Source organism: Pleuronectes platessa, chromosome 15 (assembly GCF_947347685.1).
Source record: "Pleuronectes platessa chromosome 15, fPlePla1.1, whole genome shotgun sequence".
NCBI lineage: Eukaryota > Metazoa > Chordata > Actinopteri > Pleuronectiformes > Pleuronectidae > Pleuronectes > Pleuronectes platessa.
In genome coordinates, this window is record NC_070640.1 from 16,835,451 (window position 1) to 16,851,661 (window position 16,211).

The 16,211-nt window shown below is 42.4% G+C and overlaps 1 protein-coding gene across 1 annotated transcript in view; it reads left to right on the top strand.

The window, feature by feature from the left end:
• The first annotated feature begins 1,534 nt into the window (after positions 1-1,534).
• nlgn2b (neuroligin 2b) overlaps positions 1,535-16,211 on the top strand; it is a 31,226-nt gene continuing 16,549 nt past the window's right edge. Inside the window, exons 1-3 of the mRNA XM_053441524.1 lie at positions 1,535-2,042; positions 10,246-10,299; positions 14,823-14,972. Coding sequence (XP_053297499.1) covers positions 1,553-2,042; positions 10,246-10,299; positions 14,823-14,972 — 694 coding nt within the window. The 5' untranslated portion in view covers positions 1,535-1,552. The remainder of the gene's footprint in view (positions 2,043-10,245; positions 10,300-14,822; positions 14,973-16,211) is intronic.

Here is a 16,211-nt window from a genome sequence, read left to right on the forward strand (position 1 = left end):
TTATTTATTCTGCATTCTCTGCGGGTTGAAGTTAATTTCAAGACAAGTGTTGCTTTACACTTCAAACTACTGTAATTATCTGGAAGACGAAAATATGAGGCAGTGGCCACATTACACAACGGTAATTGAAAAAGTTTCCCTTTGGACTGCAAATTAAGTTTTTGCAACGAGACCAAATACTCTTCGGCTATTAAACCTGCTCATTGTAAGCTTGTCTTCTGAGGTAATAATTTACAAAACCCATGAGTATCCAAGTTCAGCTTCTAAATAGGGAACCGGTGTTTCCAATATTCATCATAGCACGAGAAGGCAGAATAATATTTGGCCAGAGCATTAATCATAGTTATGGACCATAATCACATTTATAGTCAGTGTTTGGCTCTCTCCACAGTGTGCACCCCCATTGTGGCAGGGGGTGGTGGTGATATGATCACAACTTTACAACTCTAAATGCAGCCGTGCGTTTGCACCCAAAAGTTTACACCCCAGCTGGGAAGCGCCCACGTGTGATTTAAAGTCCCCTCCAAATAAGTTGGAAGGGTATTGGCAGTTCCTTGGATTTTGTTGTACAATAAATACATTTGGTTAAAAGATTAATATGAAACATGGCGTCAAACATTTTGTCAAATCAATCTCAGAGCCCATCGGTATCGTCTGACAAAGAATCAGGCTCTGGTGGCAACAGCCGATGTTTTGGGGCTTCCAGTGAAGACCGCAGATATCCAGGTTCACCATACACCGTTTACAGTCTGCATTCAGTATGTCAAGTTTTGAATAAATGTGACTGAAGCATTGATGATTCACATAAAAAAAATGAAGACATTACCGATTCATGTCAAGTCAGTGTTCATTATATCTGCTTGGTTTGCTTCTGTCTTTGTAGATGTATCACTGCTCTTCTAGAATTAGCAAACCTGGGCCACAACAGAATTAAACTTCACCGAAGCTTAATCAGCACAGATGCTTGAATTCTCACTGACATCAATACTTTCAGGTTGAATCGATCATCTTCAAGGCGATAAAATCACATGACACAACAGATGTCTCGGTGTCTGTCAGAGGGGAGTTTAACCAAAGGGTATTATAAATGTACTTTAAAGGATTCATCCACAGTAAAGTGTCGTTATCCTTTGTTTTACGAGCTAACAGACAATTCATCTTGGTTAGATTGGTCTCACCCATTTTGTCCTCCTGTGCCTTTTTAAACACATTGACAGACTTTAACGATCAAACTGTTCACACTCGCACACACTGACACACACACAAACACACTGACTCAAACCTGCAACCTGTCTGTGTCTTCCAGGTGTAATTGGCTCGCTGACTGCAGCTCTGGACCCATCAGGAGCGTTGAGGAGGAAGACGGATGAGACCACAGAGTCTACCTGAGAATGCTACCTGACCCTCCGCCTCACCATGTCACCCTAGGAGAACCGTTAAGCTGTCCCTTTTCACACACCCTCTCTTTGCCTTTGTTATCCCCATAACCCACTGAGCTTGTGATCCCTGTCTACATCCTAGTGATAGGACTAAAAGAGCCTTTATTTTGGACATGTTGTTTTTTCCTTTCAATGCTGCCAGCCACCAAGGCTATGGTGGGAAGCTTCATTATACTTCTCAGCAGATTGCTAATCTCTGCCTGGTGTGGCTCTCAGGACTAGCGCTGCACCTGACCCTCTCCTCGTGTCAACGGGTTGACCTGAAATACCCTATAGTGTCCACGGGCTATGGAAAGGTCCGTGGTATCAGGAAGGACCTGAGCAATGAGATCCTGGGCCCAGTTGAACAGTACTTAGGAGTGCCGTATGCCACGGCACCCGTCGGCGAGCGTCGCTTCCAGCCTCCTGAAGCTCCAGGCTCCTGGCAAGAGATCCGCAATGCCACCCAATTTGCACCTGTGTGTCCCCAGAATGTGCACGGCGTTTTACCGGAGATCATGCTCCCCGTGTGGTTCACGGACAACCTGGATGCTGCAGCGAATTATGTTCAGAACCAGAGCGAGGACTGCCTTTACCTCAACATATACGTGCCCACTGAAGATGGTGAGTGACACTAAACCCGTATACTAGCTACAGGAGTAGTCATGCTGCTGATTTTTCTGTTTCAAACAATGTATCCATTACTGCCCATGTACCTACATATGTCCTTTACATTGGGATTGTTGATAGGCAAAATATCCACTTGAGTGTAGAAGTCTAAGTTATGACAACAACAAACATGTCAATGGAGGAGGGGTTTGTGATAGTTACCTACTTGCAAAGTATATTCCCAAGTACTTAAGCCATTGTCGAAATTCCTATCTTGTTTCGTATGGTCATCTATTTCGAACTATTGGCTACACTTCCCCACGTGATTTCTGTGGTACTGCTCTATTTTGTCTGTTTTGTTTCTATCCACGCTTTCAGAAGACATACAAAACTACCGACACTATTAACGCAGGGTAGGATAGAAGTCTCTGTAGGCTTTCGTATAGGTATCTAGCAATTTTGTATACGAATCCTACATTGTCCATAAATTAGACATTAAACTGCTCTTTTGATTTGGCACAGGTCCAAAAATAATATACATCAAACTGAGAGAGAAAGTGTGAAAAGCACCTCTACTTTTAGATAATTTACTTTTAGCACTTCCTGGAATAGTGTCATTTTGATAAATTAGCTGTGATTATAATCTGTGGAATGAAGCCAACTGGAAAGAATATACTGATAAACCTCTGTGTTTGTATTAACGCCAGTCTCAGTTATTATTGGTTAGTTAGTTAGTATAATACTGTTTGAGATGCAGTCACAAACAATCTTCCCTCTCAGTCTCTGAGGCAATTAGATTCACTTTACTTTTATTGCTCATATTTAATTAACTTTAACATTAAATCAAATATTTAGAACACTACCGAGCATGTTCCATCGCCGTTTTGTACCAATTAGCCACATTGTGACATGCAGCATTTTTGACTTGACTTAACACTAATTTGTTTAAATCATCCATGAACGTTATATCTTCATCATTGTAATTGTATTAGCTTGCTAACATTAACCTTTTGCATGAGCACCGCAGAGTTAGTCACACGTGTTTGGAGTGACTGAACAAAGGGAACCACTGATGTAGTAAATCAAACAGTGACTCCCTGACACCATTAGCATTTTGTACCTTCAGCCTGTACAGGAGGGAAATGATACTGATACTGAAAGCCCCTGTATTAACACATTTTCTATAAAACGGGGGGGGGGGGGGGGGGGGGGGGGGGGGGAAGAGGGTACTGTTATTTATGTTCTATTATCTCTTTATTATTATCTATTATCTTGTTTTGATTTGTTTTAGTCCTTAGTAGCTTGTCTACTTCAACTGCAGGAAGATGAGGACATCAGAGAAGATGTGTATATCATAACTGTCCTTGGACATTTTTTTACCTTGTTTATTGATCTGCCATGGTTCTTTCTTCTTTCACGTTGCACTGTAATTTGAATCCAATAATGACTTGTGGATGAAAGAAACCAAAGAAACCTTCACAGCAACACAAGCACCCTTCAAACTCCATCTTTGAATATATGAATATTCACAAACCCAGCTTCTTCATCAGATATTGAAAACCACATTTAAGGAGAAGTAATTATGATGAATAAATTAATTTCCTGCTATGAAAAAAAACTCATAAATTAACATCATCTGACCCACATGCGGTGTGTCTCAGCTCGGCTTCCCCTTCCCCTCGGGGACCGGCACCTTGCAGGTCCATTCAAGAGCCTCCCATAGGGAAAAAAATTGTTTATCTTTAATAGTCAACTAGTAGCTTATCTGGACTCATCTGCATGTTTGTTTAAATCATGCAGCTGAATGACTAACATTCACATTGCCATAAGTTCCATAACTGTTAAATAGAAGCAATACAGTCTTCTGTATGGCTCACATACAGGATTTAAGCTGGCAAACTTCATTTGTCAAGGATGCATTTTCCAGTGTGGCAGTTTGTATTGAGCTGCACACAAAGAGCTGTAATTAACTGTGTGGTTATCATTGGTGGCATGTGGCTTTAAACCTCCGTGACCGCTGGGTCGGGACGCACGTGTCAGTTTCATGCTTTGACTTACTCTTCACGCTCGTGTTGTGTGGATGCCGCACAGTGGTGTCTGTGCTTATAGGCTTTGAAAATGAATGCTGTTGTAGCAGCTATAGGTTAGTAGAAGGGTAATAGAAACAATAACATAACAAAAACCTTGTGAAGGCCTCATAGGAGGAAATAGTACAAAACTAAAAGCAGAAAACAACCGTCTACAATAGGATATTTTATTGCTGTGCTAAATTGGAAGTTGAAATTTAACATATTAACTGTTGACGGTACTTAACAAATATAAATAAGTGCAAAACTCACATAATGAATAAAATAGTTTCCATCTTACCCATCTCACCCATTTACACCCATTGTTTTCAAACATTTGCTGCACGTCCCAGCATCGGAATGTTTTCACGTGATATACAGCCACGCTTCCGCACTTTCAGCTTTAGCAGAGTTGAGGTGTCTGCAAGCTAACTATAGACAAATGTCACAAGGTCAGCGGAGTTATTTGAACTAAGCACGTGCGCCCGGGGTGTTAATGTTGCCTGTTAGAATAACAGCTCTTGCAGTGCATAGCTCAGGCACTGAAATCTTCATTGTGATTCTTACCGGTAGGTAGTAGGTACTGGCTGTGTAGCAGGTTTTTGGTTCCAAAGACAACCTTGTTAAGTCCTCCAGGGAGGAAATTAGTCAAAAATCATTTTAAGGAAAAACCTCCACCTGTTCATGGGTGATCTGGGTGTAATTTGTGCATGAATGCTCCTGTGTTGGAGAAAGCAGATGGGCAGGTATAAAAGAACACTGGAAAATGTGTATCTTTGCATATCTTGCTCCAAATACGATCTTAAAAAGTCTATTGTTAATGGGCTCACCTGAGACCTCGGTTCCCTAGAAAACACGTTCATGCATCGCTGCGGCTGCTCATCATTGCTTCCGCTTCTCAAATGACGATTAGCTTCAGTCCAGAGTTGTGTGACTTTAACATTAAACATTGAAGCTAAAACTTTAGCCTACTCAACAACCGTGTGTCGGTATTTCAGTTGAATTATTTTATTGATGCTCCACAGCCCAACACACAGATCGAAACATATTAACTGCTCGTGCAAAATATCAAGTGTAAAGTGACTAGACTAGAGGACATCAAAAAATATTGTCATGTGATTGAAATGACCCTGAACATGTTGGACAGCGCATAATACAAAACCGTTGTACAGTATGAATGCTGTACACTGCATATGCCACATACTCTGAGAGGATGATGTAGACTCTCCTGTGTTATTCCCTGGAGAATGATGTGCAAATGAGTGAGACAGATTTTACATGTAGCCCTGTGTGCTTGTCAGAATCTGTCACTTATTGTCAGGGGTCAGTGCTTACACAAGGCTGATGCAGTCTCTGAGGATCTGTTGGGCCTCGTGTGTGAGGGAGAAAAATAGAGACTGAGGAAGAGTGAAAGTGCCCCTGAAATCAAACACTACATTTTTCACGTGCATAACGATTGTGTCATGGTGCCTCAGATTGTTTACACGGTGTTAAACTTGCAGTTGCATCAGATAGCATCAGGTTTCAAAACCTGGATTTAAATGGTAAGGATTTCTGAATGACATCAAATGTTCAGGTCTAAATAAACCGGAATTTTAGAATTATTAAAAGCCGAACAGTCATCTAATGTGCTTCATCAGAACTCTGAGGGTTTGATCAAATGTGAGTGGCAGTTCAATAGTTTGTGGTTTGTCTCTATTTTTTTAATAAATGTACAAATATGATAATTTAAGAGCTGCCTTTAAACCACAACACAGCTCTCGCTGGTGATGTAACTGATCATTTCCTTAAAAAGAAGTACTCAATGTGGCACCTGTCAGCCTTCAGTGCTGCATTCATGTGTTTATCGGCCCTAGCAATGTATCTCCAGTGAGTAGTGATGTCCAGACTGAAGCTGCTCGCAGACATACACCGAACTCCAGATATTCATCAGAGTTCAGAGCTGAAAACGGCAAAAGTAAGAAGTGCTTTTAAACTGCAACCCAATTCTTGTTTGTGTAAAGAGAAGTGCTCGATGTCCCAGCCGTCGGCCTTCAGATTAGCATTCATGTATTCATCCGCTCTAGTAATGTATCACGAGAGATTTTTACATCAAGACTAAAATATATCAAGAAACACAGTATCAGAAGGATTGCTATGGCTTTATTTGCAGACATTCATGCTCCCCAGAGGACAGGTCTCACCATATTTGCAGATCCCTTGACCTTTCCTCTAGCGCCACCAGCAGGTTGACATTGTTTTTTTGGGGGGGATAATTCCTCTACTATCGGGTAGACATTCATGGTGCACATATGACGAGGCTTAATCCATTATCTCAAGTGTCACAGTAAGGCATTTGTGTTTTTCAAGTATTGGATTGATTTCCGAAAAAATTTGAATATGCACATCCTCCATTTTAGCAAACAGAGAAGCATATCTGCTGCCAGGGTCCAAGTCTCCGGATGCCCAAGACCATGTCCGTCCTAAAGTGTTTTAGCTAAACTAAGCTTTCTTAGCTAGCAACTAACTTAATTCCACATCGAGCATGTTTAAAGTCTGGACGTCGATGCTTTGGCAGTGAGGAGTTGCATTCCCACCCACAGTGGATGTAGATGGGCCAGAATGAATTGGCAGCACAGATTCATACACAGCCTGGTTCTGAATGTTTTGCTGCCAGATCTGCTCTGCACGACTTGATTTTGATGCATAAATCTCCAGAGTGCAACATCACATATTATCTGCCTTCTACCTTAAGCACCCCCCCCTTCCTCACTCCTGCTATATCTGGCTCAGACCTGGAAATACTCTTACTAAACATTACTCTGTGGATGAAAGCAAATTCGCAGCTCTCTTTTCTTTCTGCATCTGTTCACCCCTCCTGCTCTCTCCTCTCTGAAACCATCCCTGCGTCTTCTCCTCTCCTCTCCTCTCCTCTCTCTCCTCCATCTTTATGCAGATGGCAGCAAAAGGGGTCACTGTTCTGAATGCAAATGAACGCTTTCCACACCCCCCTCTCTGGGCCACCTCTACCGCCTGCTACTTCCTCGGCTCAGATTAAACACAAATAACATCTCGGAAAAATGTAAATAACAACAATGTTCTAGTGGACTAAAGAGTGAGTTTTATACTCCCTATTTATCTCTCTCTTGCTTCGTTCCTCCTCCTCCAGTGTTCACCCTAACTCTCCTGTGTGGCCAGGCTGCTAGGCAGTAGCACTGTCTCACTGCATTCCTATTTTCCCAAGACACTCCTCAGCCAAGAGCCTGAGATCCTTCATTTTTATTGCTGCTAGAGCAGCCATTTACCGCGCCTTTATTAAAAACCATATTTCAGGAGGCAGGAGAGTGGAGGCAAAGGATGGAGCTGGAGGCTGCGGGCACAGTGGAGGGGATGGAGAGCCAAGGGATAGGACTGCATGTGCTGGAAGCTGCTGCCTGGATGCAGGGGAGAGGGTGGTGGAGAGGTGGGGGACCCAAAGCTGTGTCTGACACCTTGTCAAGCAGACAGGCCACCACAGACATGACATACTGCAGCTTCATCCCGTTTACTGCACTGAGGAAATGGAAAGGGACGGGAGACAGCTTGCGCTCTGGACACTGGCTCACTGAACCGAGAAGAAACGCTGTTGACTGAGAGATGGAGCTGCGTTAGGTCAAACAGTACTGGGACATCCCAAGCTAAATGCTCCTGTGTAGGCCAACACATTTCTCTTACCAGTGGCATCTTGAGACAGAGCCTACTGGCAGGCTTCTCTGCTGCTGAGTTAGTTTCCCTTTGGGTTGTCTGACCCATTGTATTATTTCTTCATAAAAAGTATTTTATAAAAAGATAAATACTGCCAGGTGCATGTATTTCTAGGGAAATCTTTCTTATCAAGTCAATAAACATTTAAGGTTTTCCATTTATCCAAGATGTTCATGCTCCCCAGAAGATGAATCCAAATGAAATTGGAGTTTTTCATTTCATTTATTTAGTATTATTGTTATTTAATTTATCAGGGTCATTCCTGCTGTGTGTACTTCTTGCATCAAGTTGCGATTCTTAGCCCTCTTTTGTATAATGGCCACTTCTGCTACTGCCAGTCCTGTCTTAAAGTTACTTAAAGTTTTCCTTGAATAATGGTCATCAACAATAATAATGCATGCGGTCGGAAGGGTGCATCCAGTAAGGAGTCACATGATTTTGTTTACAGTCCTTTAAAGAAAAAGATAGAGAGAAAAGGAGAGATAAAACTTGAAAACTACCTTTCACCTTATATTTTATTGATGTATTGACATAATTATAACCTCTAATGATTTTCTGAGGTTACTACATAGCTAACATACATCCCACGCTTTCTCCTGTAATTGCATGCAATTGCTCAAACAGTCAAAAGAATATATTTATGATGAACATTTTACCTTTAAATTTTTCTTTTTTTTGGCCTGAAAAGTTGTTTCCCTATCATGTCCACTATTTTCTGACATTTTAAAACAAAAAATGAACTGAAAAATCATCAGTTCATCCAACAAATATCAGATATTTATTCATAATTAAAAAAAATCACACACACAATACAGCTATCAAGCGACAAGATCAGACTCTTGAGGTGAGGTGCCCATGTGATGGGTGGAGTCTGATGGTCCATTACAAACTCCAGCCGTCTGTTTAGAGCTTAGCCTCACATATAGGTTACTTCTTTATTGGGCATTAGAAAATGAATGAAATCACGAAAGTCTCCATTAAGCGGCGAGATGAGGTTTCAGAGTGGTGCTAAGTAGCGGGGGAAGTGCTGACAAGACGGAGGGATAATGTGCCTTTCTATCCATTACCGGCCTGTCTACCTGTCTGCTGCGCAACCGACGACTAGCGGCCGTACCCTCTCCCTCCATGGCAGGAAGTGCTCTCTGGATCTGGCGCCTGCATAGTGGTACTCAGAGGATGCAGCAAATCCATTCAGCATTGATCCTTCTCCATTTAGACAGCAGATAAACATTTTATATCAGGAAACCATATTCATAAAGACGGATGGGTGAAAATGCAGCATTATTATGATTGGGGAGTGCGGTGATGTTGTCTCTCGTCAGTAGACGGGAAGCGCAGTGAGAAGTGAAAGGGTATGTGCCATCACTTCTCTGGGAGGTGTCCTGCAGATTGATAGAAGCGGGCATGTCAGCAGCACACTGGCAGAGTGATAACCCAGCATAGAGTATTCTTTAAAATGAGTGACTGCAACGCCTTCCCACTGGGGAGATGGGCTGGGTAGAAGGAGGATAGCAACAGATGTAAAGGACACCGTTGACATGCTTCGTGTGGCATGTGGCTGTTCGGCGTGTGGGGGGCTGTATGTATGCATGCACGTCAGAGTGTTAAATGACTTTCTCTGGAAAACGCTCAGACAGTGACTGAGAACGAAGGGAAAGCGCGGCGTTAATTGTGGTCTGATGGAACGCTCCGCTGACAGAAACCAAGAAAAAACAAATTACTGGGATTCTTATCAGTTCAGACTTACAGGGGTTGACGCGCCGGGGCATTGGTTGGTCACTGTGATAAATGCTTGTTATTGGCTCTGCCCTATGGAGCATTTAACTGGCGTTACCATTAAAAGCTTAATGTGAGGCTCCTCTTTGACCTTGGTGAGGGGGAATTCTGTCACAAGCCTTCAAAGTCAGTGTATGTATCAAACGTGTGTGTGTGTGTGTGTGGTCACGTGTGTGTGCGGTGTGAACGGGCTGCCTTCTCTGGACCATGCAGGGCCTCTTGCCTCGGGGCTGCACCACTGTCCTGAGCAGGATACAAAGTATCTTGGCGTTCCTTTGCCTTTTCTGACTGAAAAGAGTGATGGCTTGATTCTGCTCATTGATTTTTCTTTACAAAGCAGCAGCATGTCAGGACTGATTGGGAGAAGGGTCGAGGAGAAGTGGCCTCTGGGGTTATTTACGAGGCAGTCCGTGACTAGATCCTAAGCAGTTAAAACAGATGAGTTTGGGGTTTATCTTTCCAGGAAACAGTGTGTAGTCCTTGTAAACATTTTTATCTTCAGCTGTGCGGTCACACGATTTCAACCAGAGCGTCACAACTTACAGTTTTGCTATTTTTCCCTCTTGTGATCTTTTCTTGTTTTTCCTGCAAATGCAACCTTTTTGAATTTTGTCTTTTGTCTCTCCTCCCCCCTCTTTTTTTCTGAACCGTAGGTCCACTCACAAAAAAACAGGATGAGTCTACAATGAACAGACCAAGGGATGAAGGTATTTTATAATTGCATGGTTGTTTTTTTTCCTCGTGCTCCATTTTTGAAACTCCGTGGGGAAATGGTGTGTGTGGGTGTGTTTGTCCGTGTTAATAACCATCTTAGACTCACCACTCAATGTGCACATTACACTGTCCATTGTTAATGGCTTTTATTAAGTGGGAAATTGCTAAAGCGTCCTCATGAAATAGTCCAAGTTAATGCCCTACATAATGTTATTGGGCCTTCTCCATACTTCTTTTAAGTCTGAAAAATCTGAGGATTTCTGCATGTCCCTGTTATTGCCGTACATTTTTCGAGTTCACTGCAGTCGGGGGGAGATGCCCTCACTACTCTCTTTAATGATGCAGCCAAAATCAATGCAGACAGCATGTGCGTATGTTTCTGTGTACGTGCCCAGACTTACTGTCAAAGTGTATAGTACACAGCATTATTCACACGTAGAGTGCCTCACATTTCCATTTTTGCCTGTGTGTCTATCGAAGCACGGTGCTGTTTGTGCTATTTGCTTATTGAGTCCTCTCTCTCCCTTGCATCTCTAATTGCCGTGGTTTAAAAAGAGACAGATGTAGCTAATCCAATTGTGTGGTTTCTTAACAGCGAAAACAGAAAGGATTCACACAGGATTGTCGAGGAGAGGAGCGGAACGATAGAATAGAGATGAAAGAAAGAGGGGGGGGAAGACGAGCGCTGCGAGTACACGGGGGAGGGCGACGAGGGGGGAAGCAAAGAGGAAAAAACTGTCATCATGAAGACAAGTGCATGATGAAATGACATTTATTGAGCCTTGAAAGTGAGAGAGATGTAGAGAAAGAGAGGATGAGGAGGAGACAGGTGGAAGCTTGACATTTATGCCGACACCTGATGGATCTTGACAGGATCGGGGGGTGGGGGGGCGATAGTCGGGTTGGCCTGAATCCCCTACTTAATTGCTCAGGTATGGATTGGAAACAGGTTTTTCAAATGCTGAGAGAAAATACTCCAATTAGCATCTACATTTATAAAAAAAAAAGTTATTTGCAAAAACCTGCATTGCTTGGGTGTGGGTTTTGAGTGCAAAGTGCTGAGTCAGGCTTAATACGTAAACGCCCAAATCAATCGAGATTTCCATAAGAGGACGAATGAGAGGAGGACCACAGGAATGAAAAAGTAGAAAGGAGGCAGTGTCTACTGGGAGGTGAGATGTTACATTGAGGATGGGTGTGAGGGAGGGAGGTGGATATTGAAGAGGAGAGTATCAGGTTAGGTAGAAAGAAGAAGAGTGAATAATGTGCCAGTGTTTTGGAGGCAGGCAGCAGAGACAGTGAGCTCCTTGTTGGCTTTGGATCTGAGTGAAACACTTTCACCCTGCGACCCTGCACCCCCAAAACCTCTCTGTTCCCACTGAGCTCCTTTTAGAACATTTCACACACCAAATTCTGCCTAATAGATTTTTATCTACTTTCTTTCTTTTTATTCAACCGTGTCCCACAAATGTGAATCTTAAACAAATCGACATCTTCAGTTTGTAATCAAATCCAAAGGGTCGCCTATAAATGCTCGTTTTCTCACGAAAACAAACAAAAACAGTGTGCAGTTTTTGTTTAATGTCAATAAAATTGTCTTGAACTCACCTGATCAAATACAAATGTTCTGCATCCTTGTGATGTGTGGGGACTTCTCTTCTGTTACAAAACTAGGACTTTTTCCTATTCAACTTTCATAAATGCATTTTAGGAAGCATCAGCTTTTTATATTTTATTCCCCCAAAAAACCTTCAGGGTTTTTGTTAAGTATTTCTTTGGTTCTGAATAATTAAGGAAAAAATTGCTATTTTAGACCTTGATCTAAAGACCTTGATCTACTGTAACACACAATGAGATGTTTGTCCTCTGATGTAAATCAACTTAAATGCAACCTTAGTAATTGGTGCACCATTAAAACCAGAAAGGATCCACAGTCGTTAAACGCTAACCTAATTATTGATCTTTCATAAAAATTGCAAGCTGCTTCAATTTGACTGTCCAGTACAACAGTAGTCACCCGTTTAACTTACTGTTTCAGCTTCTTAGGAAAAAAACAATGAGCGAGAACCTCAATGGGGAAACACATTTTCTTATCAAGGCTAATGGAGCAGAGGCTAGCTCCAAAAGGGGGCCCTCTATTAAAGACATAATCTGCGATCTAAATGTAAACCACCTCTTAAAACTCATCAGCCAAACTGTTGGCTGCCAAGCTGTATTATGTGTAATGTAGGCGGCAGGTTTTAAAAAGGAAGGATGATTGCATGGCGGGTATAGGTGATCATAGTTCACTCCAGTTTAAATCTTTATTGTCCATCACAACACAAACACTTATAATACATGGATAATCAATTACAAACCTTGTTGACCCTGTTGTTTTTATGAACAGCCGTTGTAAATACAAGTGCTTCTATGTAGTCGTTTTTTGTTAAAAAAAAAAAAAAGAAGTATTTTCAAAACAAAATCATAGTAGCACGTACAAAGAAGGCTGCTGCTCTCCAATGATTTTACTCTCTGTCTTGACGTTGTTTCCTTATTGATTCCTCATCCTGTTTCCCACATTTAAATTCCCATACCAACAGATCATTGTGAAGTTAGGGACAGATTCTGTGACGGGTTATTAAAATGACACTATAAGGTGCCCGTCAACCTTAAAAATATCTAACCTCTGCAAAAAATAAACCCTTTCATTTCCTTTTTTTTTTATAAAATCGCTTTCATTGTTATCACACAAAGATCTATGGTTGTAAAGCATCAGTCTGACAGTGTCATAATAGTGCAATGTTGAGATGTTTTACAGATAGGGTTGCATCAAGCACATTTACATCAGTTGTCTTTGTTAACGCAGAAGCAAAACAATAATTTTACAGCGGAGAAAAATAGAGATTGAGGCTTAAAAATAGCAGCTGCATGTCACTGTTCTCTGTCTCCGAGGATTTCATCTATGGCGATGTTGCTGCGAGTGCGGCTGACGATGGCCTGCTGATGTCACTCCTCTGTACTGTCCTGGTAATGCCGGGATAATTGAACTTGTTTACATATCCCCTGGGAAATCAGCCGAGGTTCAGAGCGCACCAGAGAAGAGAAGGAAAAGAGCAGCATGTCGGAGTGTATGACTAAAAATGTATATTTTTAGCCAGTCCGTTTGTGACATTCCTGTGATCCATAAAAGATGTCTGCATGTGTGAAGCCATATGTGCAGTTTTGCTCTGTTCACGTGTGTGTATGATTGCGTGCGTGTGAGTGCGTGCGCGTGTGCGTGCGCGTGTGTGTGTGTGTGTGTGTTTGGACGTTAGACTGCGAGTGACGCACCCAAGTGCATGTGTAACCTGAGATTCAGGTGGTGATGCAGGCGGGTGTGCAAATACGTGAGTAGAATTTGTTACCACGGCAACAGGCATTCAGTGAGTCGGTGCAATGGAATGGCTGGTGCAGTTCTATTAGCGAGAAGCAGTTTCCATAGCGACTCAACATCGCAGCTGCCTATGCAAGAGTTTGTGTGTGTGTGTGTGTGTGAGAATACGGTGTGAATCCTGTGTGAATTTGCGCCTTCATTACCGTACCTCGCTATGTATGACTTGCTCTGCGACATTTTCATATTTTTCATCCTCGCTATCACGTATTTTTTTTGTGTGAACCTCCCATCTACGTCTCTACCCCTGTCAGATCTCTCATGCTGCCCTATTTTCATCCCCTTCTCCCCCCTTCTCCCCCCTCCCCTCCCTTTATCTCTTGTTCCTCGCCTCCTATCTCTCTCTGCCTCCCCGTCTCCAAGTGCTGAAGCTCATCAGGGTAAACAGATGCCGTGGCTGTTATTTATGTTTCCACTTGGTCTGGCTTTCGTACAAATTATCCACAGGCCCTGCACAGTGCAGACGCTCAGCCTAACTGGCCTGCACTGGCAGCTCCCTCAGCCTTATCCACGCGCAGACACTGGGACCGTACCACAGACACTGCAAGAGGGGTGGTTTCCGAGATAGAAAGAGAGAGAGAGAGAGCGAGCGGCACCCTGTGCACATGCTGGCAGAGTGAACCATAGCAACACACTGATGGGCATAAAGATACCAATAACAAGAGAGCGCCTCAGAACTGGCTGCACCATTTGCTCCTCACATGGAGGGGCACAACAGTTTGGGAAGGTACCATCACCGCACGAGAGAGGGTAAATAGACATCACCGAAAAATATATAGAGGATGAGCCCGGAGGGGCAGACTTAAAAAACTTGCTGCCAAGTGAAACGCAGTCTACTGAACATGTCTCATTCTAAGCATCTACATCTTTTTTATTCTAGTGACTCACTTGCTGTAGGAGGTTGCGAAATGCTCCATATGGATTTTTTACTGACAAGACTGCTGCAGTCATATAAATCTAAAGCTGTCTGATTAAAGTGAGGAGACTGCCTGTTGCTTGCAGACACTTGAGCTTAGCAGGGATGCTCAAACATTGAATGTGTGGTAAAGAATTTAACATAAGTGAATTAACGTGATAATAACGTACATTTCTTTCTGTGTCATGTAGATATTCGGGATCGTCGCAAGAAGCCGGTCATGCTGTTCATCCACGGAGGCTCCTACATGGAGGGCTCAGGGAACATGTTCGACGGCAGCGTCCTTGCTGCCTATGGAAACGTGATCGTCGTCACCATGAACTATCGGCTTGGTGTGCTCGGTAAGTTTGGAGAAATGAATTTGTTTGACATGTGTCATCACGCAATTTACATGTGAAGCCTGCTCTGTTTGAAAACTAGCACACTATGGAAAGCACCCAATCCAGTAGGACTCCTTAAATTCAATCAGGCTGCACCAAATTGCACACGCTCATGAATATCTGTTCCAAAATGCGGCAGGTTATCTTCATCAGGATCCATTAATATCAACGTCCGTTCTCACAACGTTATATATGAAGAAAACAAAATCTGGGATATGTCCATTTATCTGCATACAGCCAAAGGTTTAATGGGTTCTTCATTAGGTCATGCCCCACCCCTCCTTCAAATGTCATCGAAATCAGTTCAGTATTTTTGTGTTCTCATGGGGTTATTGCAAAGAGTTTGTATTTGAAACAGATGCATGTACATAGCCGGCTGTCATAGTTGGAGATATAAAGAGACATATTAGCCTTATAATAAATTTCCCTAATCCTATCCCTAATTTAACAGTCAATATAGCACATGATATAGCGTAAACCTCCACCAAGGCCCAACAGTCCCCTTATGAAACAACTTTTTAATTCACTAGATGCAGATCTTTTTTTTTCTCACACATATCAGTCCCCTAAACAGTTTTTTCATTAAAATCTATAAATTATTCCCTGAGAAATCTACGGAAATGTGGAAAAACTCCATTAAATTGCATCAAAATTTGATGAGTTCTTCGCTGACCCACACCACATCCCTCCACGAGTTCCGCGGGTATCGGTCTGGTAGTTCTTGTGTAATCCTGCTAAAAATCAAACAAATGGATATGGGTGTGAACAACCTCCTTTTTGGAGGTAATCACCAAATCCAAACGTAGAACCTTACCGGCCCTAACCAAATATGATTCATGTCATTTAGCAAAGGACACACCTCATAGCACCGTACTGCACAACATTATATTACCGGAACTTGGAAACGTATTTGTACAATAACAATGTTTGTGTGCACAGTTACACAGGGATATCAGTCAGGAAGTCATGCACAATAAGGTGCTGTATCATTTCTCCTGCTGAAGTTGCTCAGACATTCTCAGTATCTTTTCCCTCTTGTTATTTCTGTGCAGCTGGGATTTCATAAAAAAAGCACAAACAGGTGTATTTACTGTGTTCATTTACCCTGAAAATTGCTTTTTTCAATTAATTAATTGTTCTTTTACCATGCATTACTGCAGAGAGAACTGACTTCAGAGAAACCAGCAAGCACTTAGTGCC